This window comes from Thalassophryne amazonica, chromosome 20 (genome assembly GCF_902500255.1).
Source record: "Thalassophryne amazonica chromosome 20, fThaAma1.1, whole genome shotgun sequence".
NCBI classification, from domain to species: Eukaryota; Metazoa; Chordata; class Actinopteri; order Batrachoidiformes; family Batrachoididae; genus Thalassophryne; species Thalassophryne amazonica.
In genome coordinates, this window is record NC_047122.1 from 31,969,940 (window position 1) to 31,995,722 (window position 25,783).

The window sequence follows — 25,783 nt, forward strand, 5'->3', positions numbered from 1 at the left end:
GCTGAATAATACGATGATCTTGGATCAGTTTTCACAAACTTTATAATAAGTCAGTCATATATCAGTTTTTAATTCTATTCTTTCGGAATAATAAGATGATCATTGATTAGTTTTTTACATACTTTATCATAAGCTGATGTTAGACCAGTTTTTAATTATATACTTTATACTAAGATGATCTTGGATCTGGTTTTTTTTACATACTTTTGGAATGACAAGCTGATATTACATCAGTTTTTACATGCTTTAGGAATTATTTTTCCTAATCCTAAAGCTTGGTAAAACTGTTCTAATATCATTTTATTATTAATGTAATCCAAGATTATCTAATTAGATTATGTTAGATCATCTTTAGGAATAATCAGGATGATTTAGCAATAAATAAGATGATTTTGAATCAGTTTTTATATGCTTTAGGAATAAGTAAGTTGACCTTTTCAAAGATTTTATGTTGGGTCTTTGTATAAACAAGTTTTAGAAAACTGATCTTGAACCAGTTGGCACAGGTTGATTGATTATGTTTACATGGAGATAAAGATTTGATCTTTTTACAGGTTTAAGGTGATTATGATTAGTTTGTTCATGCTTTAGAAAAATAACATTTTAGATTTTTTTTAAACAGATTTTAGGTATAAAAGAACAGTCTTAGGTCTGTTTTTCTTGTTTTAGATACAAAACTTGATCTTTGTTCAGTTTTTACCAGTTTTATTTACCGATCATTTTTCAAAACAAAACCATTGTGCTGGCGAAATTAATAAACCCACTTGACAAGATCAACCTGAAGGAAACAGATGACTGAAATGTAAAGTAAAGTAAATAAATAAATAAATCAAAACTAAAACCCTACTGTCCAGGGTGTAACCTGCTTGATGCCCCATAACTACTGGGATGGGGTCCCCCCCCACCCCAGGGCCCCTTAACTGGAGTAAGTGGGTATGGAAAATGGATGAATGAATGCATGAAGTAAAACCTATAACCATTTGCAAATGACCAGTGTAATAACTGATACAAACGTTACATTTGTTTAATGGGGAAAATATCATACAATAATTTTGAGTAATTTACCATTGAACAACAATACAATAAAATCACTGCAAACACACAATAAACAGTAAGATGAAACAGAAGCAGATGTAGGTACTGTGCACTGGAATGAAACACTTCACTCACTGTAATGGCGCCATCTAATGGACAGTCGACACTAGTGTCCTCTGGCATGCTTCTGTAACACCCCCCCCCCCCCCCCCCCAGCCCAAGAGAATTCCGAGCTGCGCCACTGGACCTGGATATTATTATATGTGCGTCCTGATTTTTGTACTATAAGAAAATGTGATGTTTTAAATGTTTATAAAATAATCAAAATAAAATGATACTTCATCAGAGCAGATTTTGCTGTGAGAAAGACAAAAATAGTATAGTTGAGTAATGTTGAGTTATGATGTGATCAGAAACACTGTTCCACTGTAAAGATTAAAGTGCTTCATGTTTACTGGATTTTTTTTTTTTTTTTGATTTTTAGTCCATTTTCACAGTCACGAGTGTGACTTCAGTCTGGACCTGCACCGCCCCCTAGTGTCAGCCTCACAAGGACCACAATGGAAAGAATAAGCTTTTATACTTTATTGTATCATCTGTGTGTCATTGATATATTCAACTTTGTGTGTATATATTGATTTTGCAAAAAAAAAAAAAAAAAAAAAAAAAAACAGCTTTCAGGCGATTTTAAAATACATCTTTTTCATTGTTTCATTGGCTGGGATAGCCCCCCCCCCACCCCCCACCCCTATTCAAAATGGATGATTGGATCTTTTTCATTTCTGTGTCCTTATTTTAAATGAGAACGTTAACACAAAAAAATACCACATTTGTTCTTTTGTATTATCAGTGGAGTTACTCAGTCTGTAGAGTTTTTTGTTTTAGTTTTTTTTTTTTGGGGGGGGGGGGGTGTTTCTTGTGTTGTTTATTTGTTGTTGTTGTTTTGGAGGAGGGGGAGTTTCTCCTTGAAAATATTTGCTGTGGCATCAAGGCTTTCACGTCACAAAGCCTTTACATTCTATCCTGTATCTCTGCACAAACTCATCTTCAGTCATATTTGTTGTCTGGATGCTCAGTTGACTAAACCTGCTGGAAGAACAGATTCTTTGCTGGATCAGGTTTGTTTGTAAATAAACTATTGCGACTTGGTGCAGTTACACAGTCTCTGAGGGTCCTCGCAGAAACTGATTTGGAGCTCGGTATCTGAAGCCTTCTTAAGCCGAATCCGACTCTTATGAAGCATTGCTTCATTTCGTTTCACTTGCAGCAGGTGTCAGATCGGTTTGGTTTATGTGTCGAAGCCAAGTCGTTAAAAGCTTCATTAACAAAAGTCTTCTCTGTTCGGTGATGCTACAAATTCTGAACAACATATTCGTGTGTGTACGTTAGCAGCTTTAACAACATTTTCATGAAAAGGTTCATTACATTCCAGTGCTGTCTGTCCTGGTTGTGCAGACGGAATTTAGGGGTCGAAGCCCCGCGAGGCTGGAACCTTTAGAACATGAATCAAAATGTATAAGTGATAAACACCACAAATTATTCTGGGAGCAGAGATAATAATAATAATAATAATAATAATAATAATAATTGTTAGAAGGTGTACCACTAACACAGCAGCAGGACAACAGTTAGCAGCATAGAAAGGTAGACGAAATATTTCTTTAGCCTTTCTGGCATTTTTATTTTGGCAAACATTTACCTTACTGCTCTTCATGAGCCGTCATGCTGAGAGAGAACCAAAAGAGAGTCGAGAGATCTAACACTCATTTTTATATGAGGTGTGACGTCACCAGTAACTTTTTCCTTATGGGAAAGCAACAGCACCCTCTTGTGGAGAGGAACAGGAATACCGTCTACAGAATACTTTCAGTCAGTCATACACATATGTCAACAATAATAATAATAATAGGCAGTGTTTTGTGTTTCTTTTTTTCCTTTGGAGGAGGGGGAGTTTCTCCTTGAAAATATTTGCTGTGTCATTAAGTCTTTCACGTCACAAAGCCTTTACATTCTGTCCTGTATCAAACTCATCTCCAGTCATTTGTTGTCTGGACGCTCAGTTAACTAAACCTGCTGGAAGAACAGATTCTTTGCTAGATCAGGCTTGAAAATTCAGCACACCATCAGTTTGGCTTGTGATTGACAGCTCTGTTGTTTCTTGGCTGTGGTCTGTGCTCCACTCAGTCTTACTGTAATTTTATTGGACACATTTTTCCACCAAGTAGGTAATGTTAACATCCATTCTTTGTTTTGTTGTTTATCTGCATTTTATCTTTAGAATGATTTAAAAACTTTAATGTAATTTAGTGCAGAGGCTGACTGTCGGTCAACAAACAACTGACTTTAGGAACAAGATTCACTCACCTTTGTTTGGGTTTTTAAAATTATTATTATATGTAACCACTAATCTTTGATCCTCATCACTGCAGTTTGATTAGGAAATTTGATCCTCATCCCTGACATCTGTATAATTGCACAACTTTGATCCTGATTACTGAAGTTTGATTGCTGCTCTTTAATCCTAGTGACTGAATTTTGAAGTTTGATTGCTGATCTTTGATCCCGATTACTGAAGTTTCATCCTGGTCTTTCATCCTGTATGATGACATATTACACTTTATTGACCATTACTTTGTATTTGCAGGAATGTACAACCCCTGGCAAAAATAATGGAATCACCGGCCTTGGAGGATGTTCATTCAGTTGTTTAATTTAGTAGAAAAAAAGCAGATCACAGACATGACACAAAACTAAAGTCATTTCAAATGGTAACTTTCTGGCTTTAAGAAACACTATAAGAAATCAGGAAAAATAATTGTGGCAGTCAGTAATGGTTACTTTTTTAGACCAAGCAGAGGGAAAAAAATATGGAATCACTCAATTCTGAGGAAAAAATTATGGAATCATGAAAAACAAAAGAACGCTCCAACACATCACTAGTATTTTGTTGCACCACCTCTGGCTTTTATAACAGCTTGCAGTCTCTGAGGCATGGACTTAATGAGTGACAAACAGTACTCATCATCAATCTGGCTCCAACTTTCTCTGATTGCTGTTGCCAGATCAGCTTTGCAGGTTGGAGCCTTGTCATGGACCATTTTCTTCAACTTCCACCAAAGATTTTCAATTGGATTAAGATCCAGACTATTTTCAGGCCATGACATTGACCCTATGTGTCTTTTTGCAAGGAATGTTTTCACAGTTTTTGTTCTATGGCAAGATGCATTATCATCTTGAAAAATGATTTCATCATCCCCAAACATCCTTTCAATTGATGGGATAAGAAAAGTGTCCAAAATATCAACGTAAACTTGTGCATTTATTGATGATGTAATGACAGCCATCTCCCCAGTGCCTTTACCTGACATGCAGCCCCATATAATCAATGACTGTGGAAATTTACATGTTCTCTTCAGGCAGTCATCTTTATAAATCTCATTGGAACGGCACCAAACAAAAGTTCCAGCATCATCACCTTGCCCAATGCAGATTTGAGATTCATCACTGAATATGACTTTCATCCAGTCATCCACAGTCCACGATTGCTTCTCCTTAGCCCATTGTAACCTTGTTTTTTCTGTTTAGATGTTAATGATGGCTTTCGTTTAGCTTTTCTGTATGTAAATCCCATTTCCTTTAGGCGGTTTCTTACAGTTCGGTCACAGACGTTGACTCCAGTTTCCTCCCATTCGTTCCTCATTTGTTTTGTTGTGCATTTTCAATTTTTGAGACATATTGCTTTAAGTTTTCTGTCTTGACGCTTTGATGTCTTCCTTGGTCTACCAGTATGTTTGCCTTTAACAACCTTCCCATGTTGTTTGTATTTGGTCCAGAGTTTAGACACAGCTGACTGTGAACAACCAACATCTTTTGCAACATTGCGTGATGATTTACCCTCTTTTAAGAGTTTGATAATCCTCTCCTTTGTTTCCATTGACATCTCTCGTGTTGGAGCCATGATTCATGTCAGTCCACTTGGTGCAACAGCTCTCCAAGGTGTCATCCCTTCTTTTTAGATGCAGACTAATGAGCAGATCTGATTTGATGCAGGTGTTAGTTTTGGGGATGAAAATTTACAGGGTGATTCCATAATTTTTTCCTCAGAATTGAGTGAGTCCATATTTTTTTCCCTCTGCTTGGTCTAAAAAAAAGTAACCCTTACTGACTGCCACAATTTCTTTTCTTGATTTCTTATAGTGTTTCTTAAAGCCAGAAAGTTGCCATTTGAAATGACTTTAGTTTTGTGTCATGTCTGTGATCTGCTTTTTTTCTACAAAATTAAACAACTAAATGAACATCCCCTGAGGCCGGTGATTCCATAATTTTTGCCAGGGGTTGTATGTGCATTTCTGATCCAAACCAGACAATAAAACTCATTTTGATGTGTTTTTATTGCAGATTGGTTTTTGAAGATGGACTCAAAGCATCGTCATTCAAAGATGTACGAGACGATGGCCAAGAAATTGGCCGACACCACGGCACAAAATACTGTGAGTTTAATCAAAACCCATGAAAAAAAACTTTATTACAATTCAGTTTAAGATTTTTCTCTGGCTGGATGAGCAGCTGTGTGCTCAATCAAATACTAGATTAACTTTCTTTTTTTTCCAGGTTCTTCTGTCTAAACTTAAGGAGAAAGAAGAAGAAGTGAGTCTCCTGTTCCAACTTTTACAGGCTAAAAAGGTGAGTGAAGCACGAACAGCTGCTCCAGCCTGATGATGTCATCAATAGTTTTATGGACGCCAGACATGGGGCCAAATACAAAAGTATTTGTATTTGAAAATCCTTAAATACATTTTTCTGAGTATTGTATTTGTATTTTCTGATTTTGAATTCAAAGTATTTGTATTTGTATTTCAAATACATTGCAGATCCCAAGTATTTCCAAATACTTTTACAAATACTTTTTCAAATACTTTTCAAACTTGGGAATCTCTGTGACACCGTGTTGAGACACACCAGAAATGACATTTTATTATTGTTTTGTGATATGGTGGATACAAAAGGATGCAATATTGATGGAAACAGAATATATACTGTGATAGTTTGATTATTGCCTGTGATATTATAATAATGAATTTGTGATAATCTGTTTACGGTGTGGGTGGGGAGCTGTTGACCCTGACTGGGGATGTTGTCGGGCGGTGGAAGGAATACTTCGAGGATCTCCTCAATCCCATCATCACGTCTTCCAAAGAGGAAGCAGAGACTGGGGACTCAGAGGCTCGTCCATTACCCAGGCCGAAGTCACCGAGGTGGTTAGAAAGGCCCTCGGTGGCAAGGCTCCTGGGGTGGATGAAATCCATCCTGAGTACCTTAAGTCTCTGGATGTTGTGGGACTGTCTTGGCTGACACGCCTCTGCAACATCATGGCGATCGGAGACAGTGCCTCTGGATTGGCAGACCAGGGTGGTGGTCCCTCTGTTTAAGAAGAGGGGACCGGAGGGTGTGTTCCAACTATAGGGGGATCACACTCCTCAGCCTCCCCGGTAAGGTCTATTCCAGAGTACTGGAGAGGAGAATTCGACCGATGGTCGAACCTCGGATTCAGGAGGAGCAGTGTGGTTTTCGTCCTGGTCACGGCACAATGGACCAGCTCTACACGCTCCATCGGGTGCTCGAGGGTTCATGGGAGTTCGCCCAACCAGTCCACATGTGTTTTGTGGATCTGGAGAAGGCGTTCAACCGTGTCCCTTGGGGCACCCTGTGGGGAGTGCTCCGGGAGTACGGGGTCCGGGGTCCTTTGCTAAGGGCTATCCGGTCCCTGTACGACCACAGCAGGAGCTTGGTTCGCATTGCCGGTAGTAAGTCAAGCCTGTTTCCAGTGCACGTTGGCCTCCGCCAGGCCTGCCTTTTGTCACCGGTTCTGTTCATTATTTTTATGGACAGAATTTCTAGGCGCAGCCAGGGTGTAGAGGGGGTCTGGTTTGGGAACCACAGAATCTCGTCTCTGCTGTTTGCAGACGATGTGGTTCTGTTGGCTTCGTCAAATCAGGACCTTGAGCGTGCACTGGGGCGGTTTGCAGCCGAGTGTGAAGTGTCCGGGATGAAAATCAGCACCTCCAAATCCGAGGCCATGGTTCTCGACCAGAAAAAAGGTGCTTTGCCCTCTTCAGGTCGGTGGAGTGTCCTTGCCTCAAGTGGAGGAGTTTAAGTATCTCGGGGTCTTGTTCACGCGTGAGGGACGGATGGAGCATGAGATCGATAGACGGATCGGTGCAGCGTCTGCAGTGATGCGGTCGCTGTATCGGACCGTCGTGGTGAAGAGAGAGCTGAGTAGGGGGGCAAAGCTCTCGATTTACCGGTCGATCTACGTTCCAATCCTCACCTATGGTCATGAGATTTGGCTCATGACCGAAAGAACGAGATCGCGAGTACAAGCGGCCGAGATGAGTTTCCTCCGCAGGGTGGCTGGGCGCTCCCTTAGAGATAGGGTGAGGAGCTCGGTCACTCGGGAGGAGCTCGGAGTCGAGCCGCTGCTCCTCCACATCGAAAGGAGTCAGTTGAGGTGGCTCGGGTATCTTTTCTGGATGCCCCCTGGACGCCTCGCTGGAGAGGTGTTCCGGGCACGTCCCATTGGGAGGAGGCCCCGGGGAAGACCCAGGACACGCTGGAGGGATTACATCTCTCGGCTGGCTTGGGAATGCCTTGGGGTTCCCCCAGAGGAGCTGGGGGAGGTGTGTGTGGATCAGGAGGTCTGGGCGGCTTTGCTTGAGCTGCTGCCCCCGCGACCCGACTCCAGATAAAGCGGAAGAAAATGGATGGATGGATGAATTTGTGATAAAACATTCAATCCTTTACTTATCAATAGTATTTGGTCATGCTATTTTCACAATAAATTTTTACCGGTTTATCAGGTTTTGTGTTGATTTGTTGTTTGTATTTTTTCAAATACAAATACTTTATATTTTGAGTATTTCAAATACTTTTACAAATACTTTCTATGAACTATAAAGTATTTGTATTTGGAATTCAAAAATCTAGAGTATTTGTATTTGTATTTAAATACAATGCAAAGTATTTGACCCCATGTCTGATGGACCCACCAACAAAGTGTCATTTTTATTTTTTGTTTTTGTAAATTGTGCAGATTGATGGAAAGCGCACGATGAAGCCAACAAAGGCTCATCTCCAAGGTCACCTTCAGCATAAAGAGGCTGGCTCTCTGTGCAGATAAAGGTTTGTCTTCAGATCTCCAAAGAAAACTCGGTTCACTTTGACTCAACGTCACCCGGATGGACGTCAGCACGCAACGTTTAAATCAAACACAAACATTAGGGGCCGAACAATTAACCGATCCTAATTAGACACTGAGTTTGATCTAAACTGTGACTCAGTTATAACCTTCTAAATCACCTGAAGCTGTTCCGTTGCCACTTTCATGTCTTTAAACTCTCGTAACAGTTTAAAGGTCGGCGTCAGGCTCGCGAATGTTTACAACACAAAGTTTGCAACAGCCAAACAACATCGATGTGTCTGATCATGGTGGGCGATATAACGGGTAAATTTATTCATTTGTGCCATATTTTCCAAAGTATAAGTCGTGTTTTTTACTTCTCTGTGACTTATACTGAAAAATCATATAATATTTAATTACAGTAATTCTTTATATCAGACTTTCACAGGAATCAAAGCACTAAACAAAATAAACTCCAATAATAAAAGAATAAATAAAAATAATAATATGTACACTTTAACAATGGACACAAATCCCAAATTAATTAGCTGATAATACAGAAAAAAGTGCAACTTATACTCCGGAAAATACTTTACTTGATGTTGGGTTCACAGTTTACTTGTACTGTCAAACTGCTTCAGAACAGCAAAGTAATATTATGCTATATATGCTATGCTAACAAGAGCTGGCTGCTTCTTCTGTGCTGCAGTTTCTGCTGCTGTATGTGGTGCTGCCCCCGTGTGGTGAACAGAAGTAGCACCAACAGACAGAAGCAAAAAACCTGAAGAAGGTCCCTGATTTTTTCGTGAAATATGAATCTAAAGGGAAGCAATTATCACACAAGTTATAAATAAAATGAACACATGTAGTAAAAGAAGAAATTTTGTATCAGACAACATCGTATCACAGAGAATCACAGTGTTTTTTGACTAAAAAGTATCATCCCTGAATCCGTGCATCGAGATACATATCTGATTGTTTCGTAAGGGAGAGATTACACATCTTTCATGAATATTCATGCAAAGTTTTTGCACAGTTCATCAAACGTGATTGTTTCCTTGGGTTAGAACTTGAAAGAAACTGTGGAGCAGCAGAAAGTAGAAATGAATCGTCTGAGGGAGGAGCTGAGGAGGTCAAAGGTTGTGGATGCACGGCTTGAAACCTTGACAGGAGCTACTGAGGTCTACAGACGGCGAGCTGAGCGCAACGAGGAGGTCACGGCCCAAGTGACGAGCCAGCTGAGGAACACGGTAGGTTCACAACCCACAAACGCCACCAAACACACTCGTCTTTCCTGATCAATGTTCAAACTCCTGATTGTCACACGTGCTTTAATTTTGGACTTTTGTCTGTGCAAAAACCAAAAAAAAAAAACATTATTTTTTATGGCTTCCAAAGGAAAAGAAATGTGCAGATGCTCTGACAGCTGCTGAGACGTGGCAGAATCGCCATGTGAAGGCGCAAGAAGAAAACAATGAGCTGCAGGTTCAAGTTTCTCTGCTCACCAGGTGAGTGCAGGTGCATTATGGGTGGTCACTGTCTGATTATCCACTGAGTCGCAGCTGAAAACGATGCCAGAACAATGACATATGGAAGTGCAAATATCTGGAACATCAAACTTTAGTCCAATAAATAATTTATTTAATTTTTTTCATCTATAATTTTGATGTAAATAGCCTCAAATTAAAACTCACAGTCAAACTGAACTTTGGACTTTTACAGTTCAGGAAACTGTAGGAAACAAGGTTTTATAAGAGGTCGCCAATGACCAAATAAACTGCATGTAGTGGTTTTCTTCTTTGGTTTAGGACATTTCTCAAAGTGTGGGCTGTTGCCCCCTTGTGTGCTATGAAGATAGTGCAGATTCCACCGGAGGCATTTAAAAAAATCTTTGATTTTCCATTTTGTAATAGTTTAAATTACTTAAAACATGTGACTATTCTTCATTTATCTCACCTATATTAATATGTATAAATAGAAATATTTCATCTTATTCTCAAATGGTGGTTGAAGGTTTTGGGTGAGGCTGATTAAAATAAATAATCAACTCTTGTGTTGCTTTGTGGTGCAGACAGGTATCAGAGCTGACGGAGAAACTCAACAGCGTCCAGGTCAAATTTCAGCCTCCAGCTGAGGTGACGGATCTTTCTGAAACAGTGCGAAGTCTCAAAAAGCAGCTGATGGAAAGTCAGCTGAGAGAAAGGATCCTGGATAGTCGCAGCACCTCTCTGGACAGAATGCTGGCTGAGCTGTGCATCAAGGTCAGAATGCTTTTTGTGGTTTTGTACAAATGTTTGAGGCACCCGAACAGTTTATATTAACTTTAATTATCCTTCAATAACGGGTCAACAGACAGTCAAACATTTTCCTTCCAACAAACGGCAGCTCCATCCAGAGATGCGTGTGGTGTCTGTTTCTGCAACCCTCCCGTCCCGTGCACCGGAAAAAATTCCTGTACATTCATTTAGTAAATTGTTTTGTAAATTGTGTCGGTAGCATGGCCCAAACAGAGGGTCACCCCTTTGAGTCTGGTCTGCTTGAGGTTTCTTCCTCATATCATCAGAGGGCGTTGTTCCTTACCACTGTCACCTGTGTGCTTGCTCTGGGGGTTGGTAAGGTTAGATCTTACTTGTGTGAAGCGTCTTGAGGCAGCTTTGTTGCGATTTGGCGCTATATAAATGAAAATGAATTAAATTAAAAAACTAACCTGACTTATGACTGTGTGTATGTTTTATGTTGAATTAGCATGAGAATCAGACTGCTCAGGTGGAGCTCCTCGTTACCAGGAACAAGATGAGCCTGGAGGAGATTCGACAGCTTCACCAGCAGCTGGAGAATCTCAAAAGGTCAGTAAAAAAAACTTTCTTCACAGTCAGTCATTTTCATTGAGTGGCATAAAATGATTTAATGAGCATTACAATACAAACTGCAGACACACAGAAACCATGAAGGATGTGCCGCTATTACTCAGTATGACACAATGCAACATCACAAAGTGAAAACACACCGATCCCAAGAAAAAACACAACAGTCAACCACATTTCCTCATATGACCACCAACCAAGCAAAAATGTCATAAACACAAATAACACAGATTCAACAGATTCCAGCCAAACTGATGAACATATGTGCACCGACCACACACACGCACACACAGACAGACAGACACAGACAGACAGACACAGACAGAGCACAGACGTCATTTACACCAACAACAACGATCTAAAGAAAGAAATAATCAAGAGTCAAGATTTTTTAAAAAAAGGAATTAAATTAAACCAAAGCTGCCCCTCATAAAGTCCATCCTCCTTTCTTGGAAAGTGAACATACACACAGCATATGATGGGCATACAATGACAACAAAGGCATTTAATTCATTCATTTATTTACACATTTACCATACAGATTGTATTTCTTCACGATAGATGTAAATGACATCTGAGTCATATTCGCTGACTTGGAAATTCATATTTTGAAATTTCTGTATGTATTTATTTTAATTTTAGTTAAAAAAATTATATATATATATATATATCCTATTTTAACTCTCTCTCTCGTGTATAAAATGTATATAAAATGTGTATAAAATGTGTGAGTAATTTGTGCATTTTTTGTGTTTAGGAGGAGCAGCAGTATGACAGCAGATTCTCTGTAGGACGTGTTTGATCCCAGCTTTGAAAAGAAAATCCACCGAAACTCTACTGGAGTCAAACAATCTTTTTTATACCATTTTTCTACTGTTTTAAAAGAGTAACGTGGGTGTTATCAGCAATAACACAAACATGGACAATGTAAATAAATATATTCTTGCTCAAGATGATTTATGAGTCTCTGTATTCAAATAATGTGACAGAAACTGAACTCGCCATTCTTTGATTTTATTGACTGCAACATTTCTATTTGGAAGGGGCGCGCTCAGAGAGTGTACTTACAGCAACACCAAACAATCCTTCATTTTTTATATTATTGCAACTTACATCACTTCTGTCCAAATCTAAACAGCACTGAGAAACAGTTTTAGGCACATTTAAATGAAATCTTTTATCACTTTTCATCAAAGAAAACACACACACACACACACACACACACACACACACACACACACACACACACACACACACACACACACACACACACACACATTTTTTCATATTTCATAATTTCATTCATTTCATTTTTTTTTCTTATGAAATTTGTAAGAAAATCGGGGAATACTTAATCAGGCTTTTACAATGATTTTATTTTTCAGTGATCATCTCTACAAATAAATAAAGTGAAGTTTGTTGGAAAATGGGGTTTAAAACATGATAATAAATGACAGTAATGAAAATATGTTTTATTTATTTATTTATTTTATTTTTCTTAAAATAAGAAAATTGGAAAAGATCTATTAAAATTGATCACACCCAAACATTTGTTATTGCTTTGCAAATCTGGGTCCTTAAAGGATGTGTCACATGTTTTTTTAATGTTCCCAGGTAGCAACATAACATCAAAGTATTCATGATTGTAAGTCTCTCTGTGTACATGCGCTTCTAATTAGTGGTTTCTGATATTTTTTAATTGCTCTCCCTGTGCGAGTTAACAGGTGCATTTCTAGAAAACGTCTCACTCTGCAATTCTCGGCGTGTGACGTATATATTAGCAAAATAGAAACATCCCGATGGCTGACAGACAGAGCGACACAACTGCAGTTATGTACGATAACGATGCTCCGGAGCTTTTCTTTGAAAGTGATGGCTCGGATTTACAGAGGAGACAAGAGACTTCACCCCGAAACTGTCGGATTTTGGAACCTAATTGTGGTGATGCACTGTTTCTGTCACCGGATGCTGTTTACTGCTGCTGTGAACATGATGGACGTGGACGGTCTCCACCATGCTGTTTTTTACAGACTGCCTGGACAGGGAGATGTATGTCTCATATTGGAAAAACTCAGAAGACGCTATTTTCAGGAGATAATGGACTCCCTAACGTGCCACAATCGTGACAGAAGCTGAACTGGAGGCAGAGTTGTGAACCAGACATTATGCGCATGTACGTGTGATCAGAGCCTAAGGGCAAGCGGACCTAGACATTCTCTGGCTGGCAATCTGTACCCGAGGACTAGTGGAGATTAAAAATGTTCTCTGGCTGTCCGTCTGTGTGAGGACTTGTCGATCTTTAATCACATTGGCTGGTGCTTGCGATGCAATGTGTGAGGCCTTCTTTGATGTTGTGGACTTAATATTTGGAAATCTTTACAATTAAGTGAGTGAATGTTCATTTTTTTTCCCTTTCAATGGAGATTTCAGTGAAAGTAAAATTTTTATTTTACTTTGAGACAGACTGGGAATTTGGATCTGAGTGTGTTTCTACACAGCAGCTATTTTAACACGCAGCTGCGGCTTTGTACATGTGAAATGTCACAGATGTGATTAGATCTGATACATTGTCACAGATTATCACGTTATTGTCACAGATTGTCACGTGAGTGTCACAGATCACATACAGACGTGACCTGTGACATTTCATGTCATGTTCAAAGCAGCTGACATTTTAACCCACATGTCAGATGATTTATTGCTGCTTTGTACATGGATGTGGAATGTCTCCGTGACATTGGTTTTCACAGGCAATGTGATGACACAGATACATATATATATATATATATATATATATATATATATATATATATATATATATATATATATATGTATGTATTAGGTTTTTTTCACAGTTATGCGTTTATGACTCATGGCCGAAGGAGCGCTAAATCTTCTCAGGGCTGCTGCTTTTACCGTGACTGCATCAAAATTAGCAGTTATCACTTAAAAACGAGTCATTTATAACACGACATCACACTTATGTCAACTTTCAAATTAATCTGTGCCTCCTTTCTTAACATTAGCACTTCTAATAGCTACATCACAGTTGTCGAAAACACACAAGTACTTAGTTTTCAGAAGTCTCCGCAGCTGTTTGTTGCGAATGTCGTATATTTTGAAACCGGTCATGGAAGTGCACAAAGTAATCCCGGTGGATCATCGGATGGTCACAGCTTGTTATGATTTCAGTGCCACATGTCCTTAAGCATCGGTTCACTGCACTGCCTCGTAGTGGACACAAGTTGTTGAAGGTGCTTTCAAGCACATTTTAAAATGATCTTTTTTCCACTGCTGGCTCCTCATTTTATATAATAATGTTTAAAAACAACACACATCACTGACAGTTGACCGTTTGACTTAGGAAATAGTTTAAAATGACTCATGATTATTTCATTGTAAAATTGCACAATATTAATTAGACTGGGTTGGAGTAAATTGTTTTTGAATCAACATTTTGCACATAAAGTGCTTCAGTCTCTGAAATGTTTGTCATCAGTCTCGAAGTCTGTAAACTGCAAATAAAACTCATCATACTGTGAATTTTGCACCGTCATGGTTACAATTTACAAATCTCAAGCCGATATAAACATATAAATCTCAAAGTGATAAACGCACCACTCTTTCGTCTCCTTTGCAAGCAGGACTGCTGCTTCTCCCACAGGCTCCATGCACCTGAATGCAACATCACAGCAAAATATCTCCTCCCCTCACTGGGCAAACTTTTTTTTTTTATATTGTTGGTTTATTTTGCCCACAGTTTTGCCTGACAAGCTAAAAGTGCTTGCAAACTCCGCCCCTTTTCTTCAATTCTTTAGCAAACCATAAGGTCAGTGGAAGTCCTGACAAACTAAACTCAGGGCGCTAAACCATTGTATGCTTTACCACGTGCCCGTGGAACTGGATGGGTTTTCTGATTTATTTCATTGATTTGTTGCTGAACAAATATCGCTGTTTTGGATTATTTAAAAGGTAGGTTCACACATACACGCAGGATAGAGGTGTTAGAGTAATGATTTTATGGTTTGTTCAGAGCTAACCTGCTGTTAGCTGTACTTTCACATTTAAAAAACGTAGTTCTCTTCGACTTTGTACCATTCAAGTCATCAAAATGATTTTTTTCCCCCCTTCACTACCCATATAGTTTTGTGCCTTTAGTATTCAGATAAATGCTTCACCATCTCACAGTGCCAGTATCAACAAAATTCGCCTTGTCTGGAAGTGATTTGGGTTCAAATGCAGCGGTGGTGACGTCATAAATGACGTAGGGAGGGGCTTTTATGACTCGAACAACAAACTTGGTAAGCAGGGAGAAATGCCGTGTTGTCAAGATGACTGACCGAATAACATTCAGTTTTTACAAAGTGTTTTGTAGAGTGCAGGACTGAGATTACCGTGTACACTATGCAACCTTTTTGCAACATTATAGTCCTAAATCAGTGTTTCTTTTGCATTTGATCAAAAAGGTTCACGCATGCATGACTAACTTTGAAATGTTTATACTCTGTTGCATTTGGGTGGATTTCCAACCGCTGACATCTTCGTAAATTGTCAACCACCAGAGTCATTACATCTTAGTTAATGATTATCAGAAAGTAGATATGTAACTAGCATCTGTTTTTTTATATTTTTGTTTTTGCAATTTGTGACCAACTTCGAATCTATAGCAACCATTTTAAGAAACATAATATAAAAATTTAAACAGGCCCCATATGCCACTTGATGAACTTGTTTGATTGCCCCCCCCCAAACCCTACCTTTTGCAATGTGTTCCACTCTACTTTGACCTTATTGCCAGAAAAATCTTTAGAAAGCCTCCCAGTCATCATAAAGTTGCCAGAGTAGGTGTGTTGCTCCAATGAATGGTGACCAACAAACATTTAATAATTTGTGGTGAAGGATATTTTCAAACACACACTACCATGTTCTTATGGCTCTGTGATAATATATTTAAAGTTTTTTTTTTTTTTTTTTTTTTTTTTTTGCATTTATTTCAAATTACAAGGTCAAATGTGTATTTGGATTTGTGTTCATTTCTATGACTTTTTGAGACCTAGTGGTACAAGAAAGATTTTCAGGAGTAACTCTTGTTGAGGCCGTTTGTCTGCCAAAAGCATGATAATATTTAACTGAATCACTGATTCTGTTCGTTTTTTGATAAGAGTGTGTGTGTGTGTGTATGTGTGTGTTATCCTGCTGTATTTGGCATTAGGTGATCCTAATCGAGATGCTGGAGCCTCAGGCGAATCGGGTCATGGCCCTGGCAGAGTGGGAGGAGTGCTGGCAAGAGGAAAGAATTGGCTTCCATCAGCCACGTGTGCACAAGTAAAGACCCCACTCTCTTATCATTTGTGGAAGGTCGGAACCTCCAGTGAATCATGTGTGATGCAGCTGCATTACTTTCATATTATATGAATGAAGCACTGCAGCACAGAAAAAAAAATCCTACAATTCATGTAATAATGCTGCCTAATTTACCTGCTGCATATCTGAAGTTCACCTGGATTGCACATTTATAGGAGTCTCTTTCTTTGACTGTAGTGGAGGTGGAACAATACATCAAGTATTGAATGATACATCATTCAATTCAGTTCATTCAATTAGTAATTGGAGCGGGCCGCGGCCTCAACTTTACCTAAATTCTGGGTCTTTTAGTGAAGTTTAGGGCTAGCGGCCGGCGATCACCTTAGTATATTTCTCTGTTTTTCTTGTTGTTTAATGCTGACAAATTATACAGTATTTCTTGTGTTTCTGATGCCTGATTCTGTTTTTTCTCTCTGTTTAAGGTGCAGCTCCATCCAGAGATGGGAGTTGTATTCGTGTTGGCGATCCTCCTGTCCTGTGTACCAATAGCATTCCTTGTATATTCGGCCGTGAATTGTTCTGTAATTTATGTTTTGTAGCATAGCCCAAGCAGAGGGTCACCCCTTTGAGTCTGGTCTGCTTGAGGTTTCTTCCTCAAGATAGTAAGGTTAGACCTTACCTGTGTGAAGCGCTTTGAGGCAACTCTGTTGTGATTTGGCGCTATATAAATGAAAATAAATTGAAATTGAAATTACATCACGTATTGAACAATACGTATTGTGATAATTGTATTGTGGGCTTGTATCAGATTGTATCTTTTTGAACAAGTATTGTGATACTATGAAAAGTCAAAAACTGCATGGAAGGAACAATGACTTCGTGCAGAAGAATCCTCATATATACACAATTTATACTTCAGAATAATTGGTTTCTGTTATGTGTCGGACGCAGCTCGGAGAACCGACCAGCGTTTGAAGGACCCAGTATGAAATAAGCAGAGCACGGTTCAAAGGATAACTGAATTTAATACATAACAGTGATAATATAATAACAAAAAGGTGCGGCCTGGCGTGGTGCGCTCCCAGCAGCGCTAACGGTCCGGAGCCAGAAGCTGTTTCGGACCCAAGGACCCCGCCGACACCCCCCAGGTGGCCGCAACAACCGAGTCTGTGAAAGAAGGAACCATTATGTGAGTCCACACTCTACACACAGAACACTTAAAGGTGTACAAACAGCAAACACTTCCTGGCTTGATTACTGATCAGCTTCCCAACCTGCAGGCATGGAACATCCCGTTCACAAAACTCCACTGCAGTGGAAGCTGATACATGACTAACAAACAGCTCAATACAATAAGGTGTGAGGGACACCACATTTACTGACTGTATAACAGTTAGTCACAAAATCTAACGTACCTCAGGAAGTGTGCTGACGAGCGTGAGACCTCACCCCCTCCTCTTTCACAGACTGTGCATCAAACCTGGACGTTCTCAGCATCCGCTGCTGATGAGATGGCTCCCGAGACGACGATCTCACCCGTCTGGTCACAAGGTCGAGTCTCTGGCAAATACACACTGTGCACTCCAGTCTTAAATGCCAACATGTTCCAATCCATCCAGATGCACCACAGCTGTGAGTCCTGACGAGTCGCAGGTGATCAGGGTGAGGTCCTGACAGCCTCAGCAACACAGCCACTCAGTCCCAAACGCACGCCACCTGGGAGGAAAACCAAAAAACAGAAACAAACCGGCAGCCAGGCCCCCCCAGCCATATAACAGTTTCCTTAGGAAGCGAGCTGGTAACATCTTTGCAGGCCTCTCACACCCTGATTAAACTCCTCCCCTCTGGTCAATGTTACAGAACTCTGTATGTCAAAACAACAAGGCACAGGAACAGTTTCTTTCCACAGGCCATCACACTGATGAACAATTTAACTTGCCAAAAAACTCACTAATTCATATACCTCATGTACATCTTCAATCTTTGTGTCTGTTTCTCCTTTGCACATGTTTTTTTACTGCACATTTTATTTTATTTGCACATTTTTACTGTGAATTATTCAGTGTTTAGTGTATATTTATACATGTCGTACAGAGAGAGAGTGAGAGAGAGAGTGCAGCTCAAACTAAAGTTGGAGGTACCACAAACCAGACTAAAGACCATAGTAGTGGTGTCCAAAGTGTTCCAGAAAGGGCCAAGAGGGTGCAGGTTTTCTTTGCGCCACTGACTCCAGCAGGTGATTTCACTGATGAACTCATCCCATCTGCTCAAAGTCATGCTGTAATTTTATTGTTATTTTTAATTAATTAATTAATTAACTTATTATTGGGCATAACCTGGTGCCCACTTTTGTACAGCACTTTGGTTGACTGCTGTCATTGTAAATGTGCTTTAGAAATAAAGTTTGAGTTGAATTAAGTAAACTGTAGCTTGGAGGTGCTGCTATTTAATGAAATTATGGGCTGCTAGCCATAGATAGAGGGCCAGTAATTGAACATTGGACTAGAGTTGGGGCCGATCTGATCAAATGTCGGTATCAACTTCCGATACAGCATAATTCACAGATCAAAAATTTACAATCCAACTTGCAGAGTTTCCTGATACAGCCATGTCTGTGTTTCTGCTGAAATAGGTGGCTGTTCTCACCGTCCCCCTCCTCCACAGCCAGCCGAGCAGAGTAGCCCAGCACTGTGACTGCAGCTCAGAGCGGAGAGCAGGCACAGCGCAGGGGAAAAAACACCATCAAAATCTTTCAGTAAATAATCCTCCTGTCTACATAGCTATGATACATTCAGAAATGAATGGTTTATTTTACAGTTGATAGGCTTTATGTTTCCAAAAAGTTTGGAAATGTTTCCAGTTTGCTCAACAAAGCCGCAAAGATGGTGTGAGTGAGGAGAGTGAAGGAAAGAGGGAGACGAGGAGGAGGGGTCTCTCTCTTTCCCTTGTAGAGAGAGAGGAGGAGGGGGAGGAGCTGATCAGTGTGAACAGCAGACTTATGGGCTACATGCTGTTAAAAATCAGCAAAGCAATTTTAATAAATTATCATCTTCACCACACACCTCAGTGAAATTGTGAAAAACTGATCCAGAAAGTTTTTTTTTTAAATCCAGGTTTCAAGAGCAGGTTTGGCAATCAAGTCAGTCCAGGTTCAGCTCGTGTTCAAACAAGACAGTTAAGGGTTCTATTGTTATTGTAATGCAGTCCCACTCAAAAATGTTGAAAAACAAAACAAAACTGTCAAGATAACAGAAAAAAAACTGCCTGTCTCACTGCATTAAAGGAACATTGTATCATTTTTGAAGAAGACACTAAATGTAATGTCCATCAAATATTAATGTGTTTTTAACCTTTTCAATGTTATTTATTTTATTAACTTAGACTTTGACAGAAACATGCAACAAAGAGCTTTGATATTACAAATATAACAGCAGTCATTTTTGTCTATTTTTCTTGTTTTCAGTGCATCTAAAACAACTCAAAATTAGTTAAAATAGGCCTTTCCAAGTACCGTTTTAGAGGTATAAAAGCCTATAGCTTTGGGGGGCTCCACTCCCTTGACTCCCACTGGGTGTTGCCACTGGACCCCCGACCATGAGCCGCGATCACATAATTTACCCGGAACTAAAATGGTGATAAAATGGTGACCAATAATGATAATATTAAAGCAAACAAAGCTCTGGTTTCGGAATAGTATCGTATCAGCAGATATCCAAATTCAGGTATCGGATTGGATCGGAAGTGAAAGAGTGTGGATTGGTGCATAACTACAAAGGACCCAAAGTAAAATAATATTATCACTTGCAACCCACAAGCGCATACAAACTGTATCCACTATCACTTATTAAACAACATCCCGTGATGTGACATGGTAGCTATCAATCCAAGTGACAACAATGTGATGTCTGTTGGTTGCTCAGGAATTTTGTTTTAAACACTTTGAGACTGAGAAAACCCCATTTTTCCAACCAGGTAATACCTCGAAGGTAATTTGCAAGACATCTTACAGAGATGTTGATAAGCTCAGTAGTGACACAGGAATGTTGCTGTAAAACACGTTGGTTCAGTCCAGCAGTCAGGACGCATGGCACGTGCTGCTGCTGAACGGGGTCATGCCACATAGGTCAGTGCGAAAATGCATCATATCACAGTATTACAAAAACAAAAGCTGAAATGGACTCTCTGCCAGAGTGTACCAAAGCAGTGGGATGATGACATTATCGACCCACCTGTTATAGAGTATCAGTGTCCATCCATAGTATTGCCAACCTCCAGGGAACTGATAAGTGTTTGAAACGTAGCAACACTGAACTCAGAAATGTATGAATGAATCTTGATTAAATTTTCTGAGCGTATTATGGGACAAGGCTTAATGCTAAACACAAGTGAATGTTGGGATTTTTTTGCGGTGGGGAATATGTGGCCTCGGTGGAGGTGTGTACTCTGAGTGCCTTCTAGTTTCAGGGGACAGAGCGGCGCATCGCAGCAAATGTGAGCGGCTTTACTGTTACATCACAGTTTGCTTATTTCAACAGGATGCTGGAGAGCAACATGGATAAAGTTGTCGCCGGACGGACGCAAGTTCGCTTCTTCTTCCCCCTCTGCGGAAAAGCCGTAGATATGAAGTGGTACGAAAACAGACAGCCTGCTGGATATCGTGACCGTCATGTACTCGAGTATAATCAGTATGCCAGATGAACTGATCCACCAATCACTTCAGCACTTTCTAAGATCAGATTCTGTTCTTGAAGGCTCCTTTTTATCATGACGATCTGTTGGTCCCCGTTAAAGCTTAGTAATGACAGCAGCCGGCTTCCTGTGTCACACCCAGGCTCTCTGACATAGGTCATTCTGTGGTTGGGGTGGAGATTTCCAAAAAGGCTATCAAGCAGTTCTTTGAGGAGAACAACGTGCCGTACAGCGAGGAGCCGCTTCCTGACATACCTGGCAAGCTTTATAAGGTAGAAGCGCGCAAACACTTTTCATTCTGGAATATTTGATTATTTTGGCTTCTTCCGCTTGCTCTCTGCTTCATTACTTATTGGAATTCCGAGTTCCATTCACAAAGATTTGGTCACAAACAGCTGATCCACGCTGTCTTTGTTTCCCAGAGCACAGAGGGAAATATCTCCTTATATCAATGTGACATCTACAGTTTCTCCAGGTAGGCCTTTATTTATTTATTTCTAATCCTGATCAAGTGCAAGTTAAATATTTGTTCCTTGTTTGCAGTTCCACTGAGGGCCAGTTTGGGGCGATTTGGGACAGAGGCTCTCTGGTGGCCATCAACCCCGGAGACCGAGAAAAGTAAGTGTGACGGTATTCCTGCAGAGCCAGGTGGATTTTGAAACGGATCTTCCATCTGATCTTGCACCAAGCATTGCCAGTCTTGAACATCAGGTTTACGCTATTTAAATCACTGCTTTGATTAAAATGCATCATTTGTAATTAGACAGCGGTTGCCAAGCAACATCGGCCAGTTTGCTTGAGATGATGTGCTGCAGATAAAGTGAGATATTTTCATGTTGTCTGATTGTAACCTCAGATATGCTGCTCTCATCATGTCTCTGATGGCCAAAGACTGCAGATACCTCCTGGACACTTTGATATATAATCCAGAATTATATAAAGGTACAGAATCCAGTTTATCTCTGTTGTTCATTTTTTTTTTTTAACTTAAAATAATTGTATTTGTCCTCCAGGTCCTCCGTTTTTTGTGCCTGATGAACAAGTACATCATCTTTTTGGTGAGGATAAATAATGACATCTGGGTGTATTTTTTTATTATGAACACACTAACTCTGATGTTATTTTGTGTATCGGGAAGACATGGCAGATCCGTGCCGTCTGACTGGGGACAGATGTGATTTTTCAGGCTGTAGCGGGTGTCGGAGCAGTTCCAGTTGCAGTGACGGGAAGAAAAAATGTCTTAAATCTACTGCTGAGACACAAAATCTCCCAAATGTGCTTAAATATAGATGTATTTTAATCAGAACAGAAGTGGAAAAGGGTATTTTATATAAAACTATAAAACCAAATGTGAAATCAGCTTTGAAAAGTTGTCCTTTTGTCAGTAAATTTAAAAACGTTGCAGAAAATTGAGTTTAAAACATTGCAGATCTGAAGCAAAACAAATCCTGACAATGCAGGATAAATAATGAGGACTGATGTTCATCCATTCGCTTGTATGCTAATGTGTAGCAACTGGATAAAGGGATTAAGAGGCATTGTGTGATTAACTGGTGTGCTTTTAGTGTTCACATTAAATAAGAACCTGAGTGACACACTAATAACTTGATGTAGCCCTTTCATGATAAATACATTTCATAATGCTTTATGTGACATAGAAACACCATAAACCATTACAGTTATTTAAATGACACATTCTAGAAATGAAAAACTCCAAGAAAAAAAAATATATTTTTAAATTTTTGTTATCATTATTGAACTTGAGAATGTCTTTAATCTGATGCGAGCTCATGTTCCTGATATTCCAAAAGTTTTTTTTTTTTTTTCTTTTTTCAGTTTGTACAAAGTGACTCCTTTATTATATTTTTCAGGAGAAATAAGCCTTTTTTATGATATTGGCTATGACAGTACACCCGCTCTGATTGGCTGGATTCCGGTCTGGTATTTTCCCATATCAGACAGTTACCATGACTATCGGTCCAGATTGCATATCAGATTTGCAACTTTGTTTACAATTTTCACGGCGCGAAATAAAACTAAAAGCGAACAAAGAATGAGCATTCTCCAAGAAAATTTTATTCCACTGACGAGCTTGAATTGGAGGAATTAACAACAAATGAGCTCAAAGTGGACATGCAAAATGAAGACCAATAAGATGAAAACACAGCTTTGAACAGCCATGTAATAAACTAATTATTAACCTTGCTGCACTTAGTCTGTACAACAAGACCAAGGTCTGAGTTTTTCCTGTACAGACCTCGCACTCTGTTAATATTCCTTTAATATTTGAGCATGTTAAGGTGGAATGTGCTTAAAAACAAACAAACAAACAAAAAAACTTCAAATCATAAAGGTTAACAAGTGTGTAGGCTTTAAAAAATGTAGGTGATTGACTCCTCTTATTCACTGTAAGTTGCGCTTGCCAGGAGAAATTCTCTTTTAGCAAATTTTTGTATCTTAAAACTCAAGAATCATAAAACTGTCAAAAGCAAAGTTTTATGCATTAATATTGGGAGGTCAAAGCTCTGTCTCCCCCCCCCCCCCCCAAAAAAAAAATCATGCATTTATGATGTTTGTAAATGCCCTTTTTTTTTTTTATTGAATTTTGGGTTTCAAGTAGGAAATGTACCAGATAGGAAATGTACCAGAGGACCTGTAATGCTCACATCGCCTGCTAGATGGCAACAAAAGCTGCTCAAAATGTGCAGTGACGTCTTGACTGTTCATTTGAGAAGTTTTGGTGAAAATAAGATGGACTGACAGCCAAAAATCATCTTACAGTCACATCTCCGTGTCATTTTATGGGTAGAAAATGGATCACAATCACTTTCACATTAGCGAAGTGTACAAATTTTAAAATTTTTGAAAAGCAGAGGCACCTGTTATTAGTAATACACCAAGTTGGATAAGTGTCTGATGAGAAATGTCTCTAATTTCTGGATGTGCAAGATGCTGAAAATGCAGCTATAATAGGATTTCACAGGCTTTTTTTTTAGGAGGGGGGGGTGATTGTTGCAAGCTAAAATGACTGATTTCACTGCAGCTGTTCTTAAAATAAGTCAATAAATAATAAATGCATTCTTCAAAGTTTTTAGCCTTTTATTTATTTGGTCATGAAATTGTGGAAACAAATGCAAATGGCTTCTTTTGTCTAATGCATTACAAATCAAAGGGAATTTGTTCCACTGAGAAACTTGTTCAAACATGTACCTGTTGGATACATTTCAGCTGATTCAAATTAATTTGAGGGCTTTTGTTGTTTTAATATTGCATATTTATTTTTGCCAGGGAACAGCTGCTTTATCGAGCTGCTGCAGTCCGTCGATGCCTTCACAGAGAAAGCTAAAGCATGGGGACTGACCGCCCTGACTGAAAACGTGCACCTCATCACTCCAAAGTCAACCTAAAAATCACCTCCCACATGTTCACAGTGTTATAGCTCCTGAAGACCCAAATCAAATAATCTGCTGCACTTTGAGGAAAACGTGTTTTTTATTTCTGACTTAATAAAATGTGTTTGTAAATGAAGAAAAAAAAGTGGGTTTCTTGAGGTTTACTACATGTTTAATCACTTAGAAAAAAAACAAACAAAACAAGGTAATCAGAGATAGCAGACTTCACCCCATTCACACTGCTAGTGGAATATAACAACCAACAAAACCATTTTTATCAAATAATTTGAGAAAAAAATGTTCATATATATATATATATAAATCAAATAATGAATGTTTGAGTTCAGTGGTATGAATATTTCATACTGAATTAAATATTTGTACCACTGAAAGAATGTAAAAACATTCATTATTTGTTTTATATAATGGCTAAAATAGATCCTTGTCATTTGATATTTTATTAATTTAGAAATAACAGAAAAGGGACTTACATTTTGGTGTTCCACTACTGCTAAAGTAAATTGTGATGTGTAGTCCATGATGGTGTGCACTGACTTTGGACTTCCATAAAAAAGAGTTTGTGTAGTTCCTTAGTCCAGCCAAAAATCATGTCAGCTTTTCATGCATCCAGACGGTTTACAGCGGAGTGGATTTTGTGTGTGTTACAAGAACTAGCTCCGCCAGTAAGCTCAATTATATCGTCTGGCTTCTGTCGTTGTTCCAAGTGCACGCTCACACAAAAGGGACGTGCGTGTACTACCAAAAAAAGGACTGCATATTTCCTCAGTGCAGGAAAAAAAAATGAAATTAGTCCAGCTTTCATTCTAACTTCCTGCTAACAGCCTCCAGACAGCTTACAGTGCAGTGGATTCGCGCATTGTGTGTGTGTGTGTGTGTGCGTGTGCGCGCGCATGTGCAGAGTGCAATGGTACCAAATGTATGGAACCAAATTTGCACTCAATGCAATGCAACACAAATGGGATGAATAATCCATGTCATGTGACATACAAAGCACCAATCAAATGACAAGAATCCACTCAGTCATTATATAAATATATATATATTTGAAAAATTGTGCATGTGTATATAACATTTTTCAAATATATATGTATATATATATATATTTAGATGGCGCCGTTGTATGTGGCCTGCCGTCGGCACTCGCTTCTTTTAGTGACGTTTTTATTGTTATTGCACTTTGTTGCATGGAATGTGTCACCGCTCCTGGTGTATGATCGCCAGACTCTTATCAGCGTTCGGGCTTCGCTGGAGAATTTCGCTGTTCCTGGCTCGGGCGGACGGCCAGGGACGCGGCTGCCCCC

General features: G+C 39.3%; 1 protein-coding gene across 2 annotated transcripts; it reads left to right on the plus strand.

The window, feature by feature from the left end:
• Positions 1-272: 272 nt before the first annotated feature.
• Positions 273-24,593, plus strand: LOC117502307 (probable thiopurine S-methyltransferase). 2 transcript variants are annotated; one of them, XM_034161355.1, is made up of 10 exons: positions 273-278; positions 555-561; positions 16,289-16,401; positions 20,916-21,008; positions 21,212-21,341; positions 21,492-21,544; positions 21,613-21,687; positions 21,926-22,011; positions 22,083-22,127; positions 24,358-24,593. In XM_034161355.1, the coding sequence occupies exons 3-10, from the start codon at positions 16,304-16,306 to the stop codon at positions 24,474-24,476; spliced, it is 699 nt and encodes a 232-aa protein (XP_034017246.1). In that variant the 5' UTR covers positions 273-278; positions 555-561; positions 16,289-16,303; the 3' UTR covers positions 24,477-24,593. The 2 variants fall into 2 exon arrangements, with proteins under 2 accessions (XP_034017246.1, XP_034017245.1); XM_034161354.1 differs by lacking the exons at positions 273-278; positions 555-561 and adding an exon at positions 14,969-15,048.
• The last annotated feature ends 1,190 nt before the right edge of the window (positions 24,594-25,783 follow it).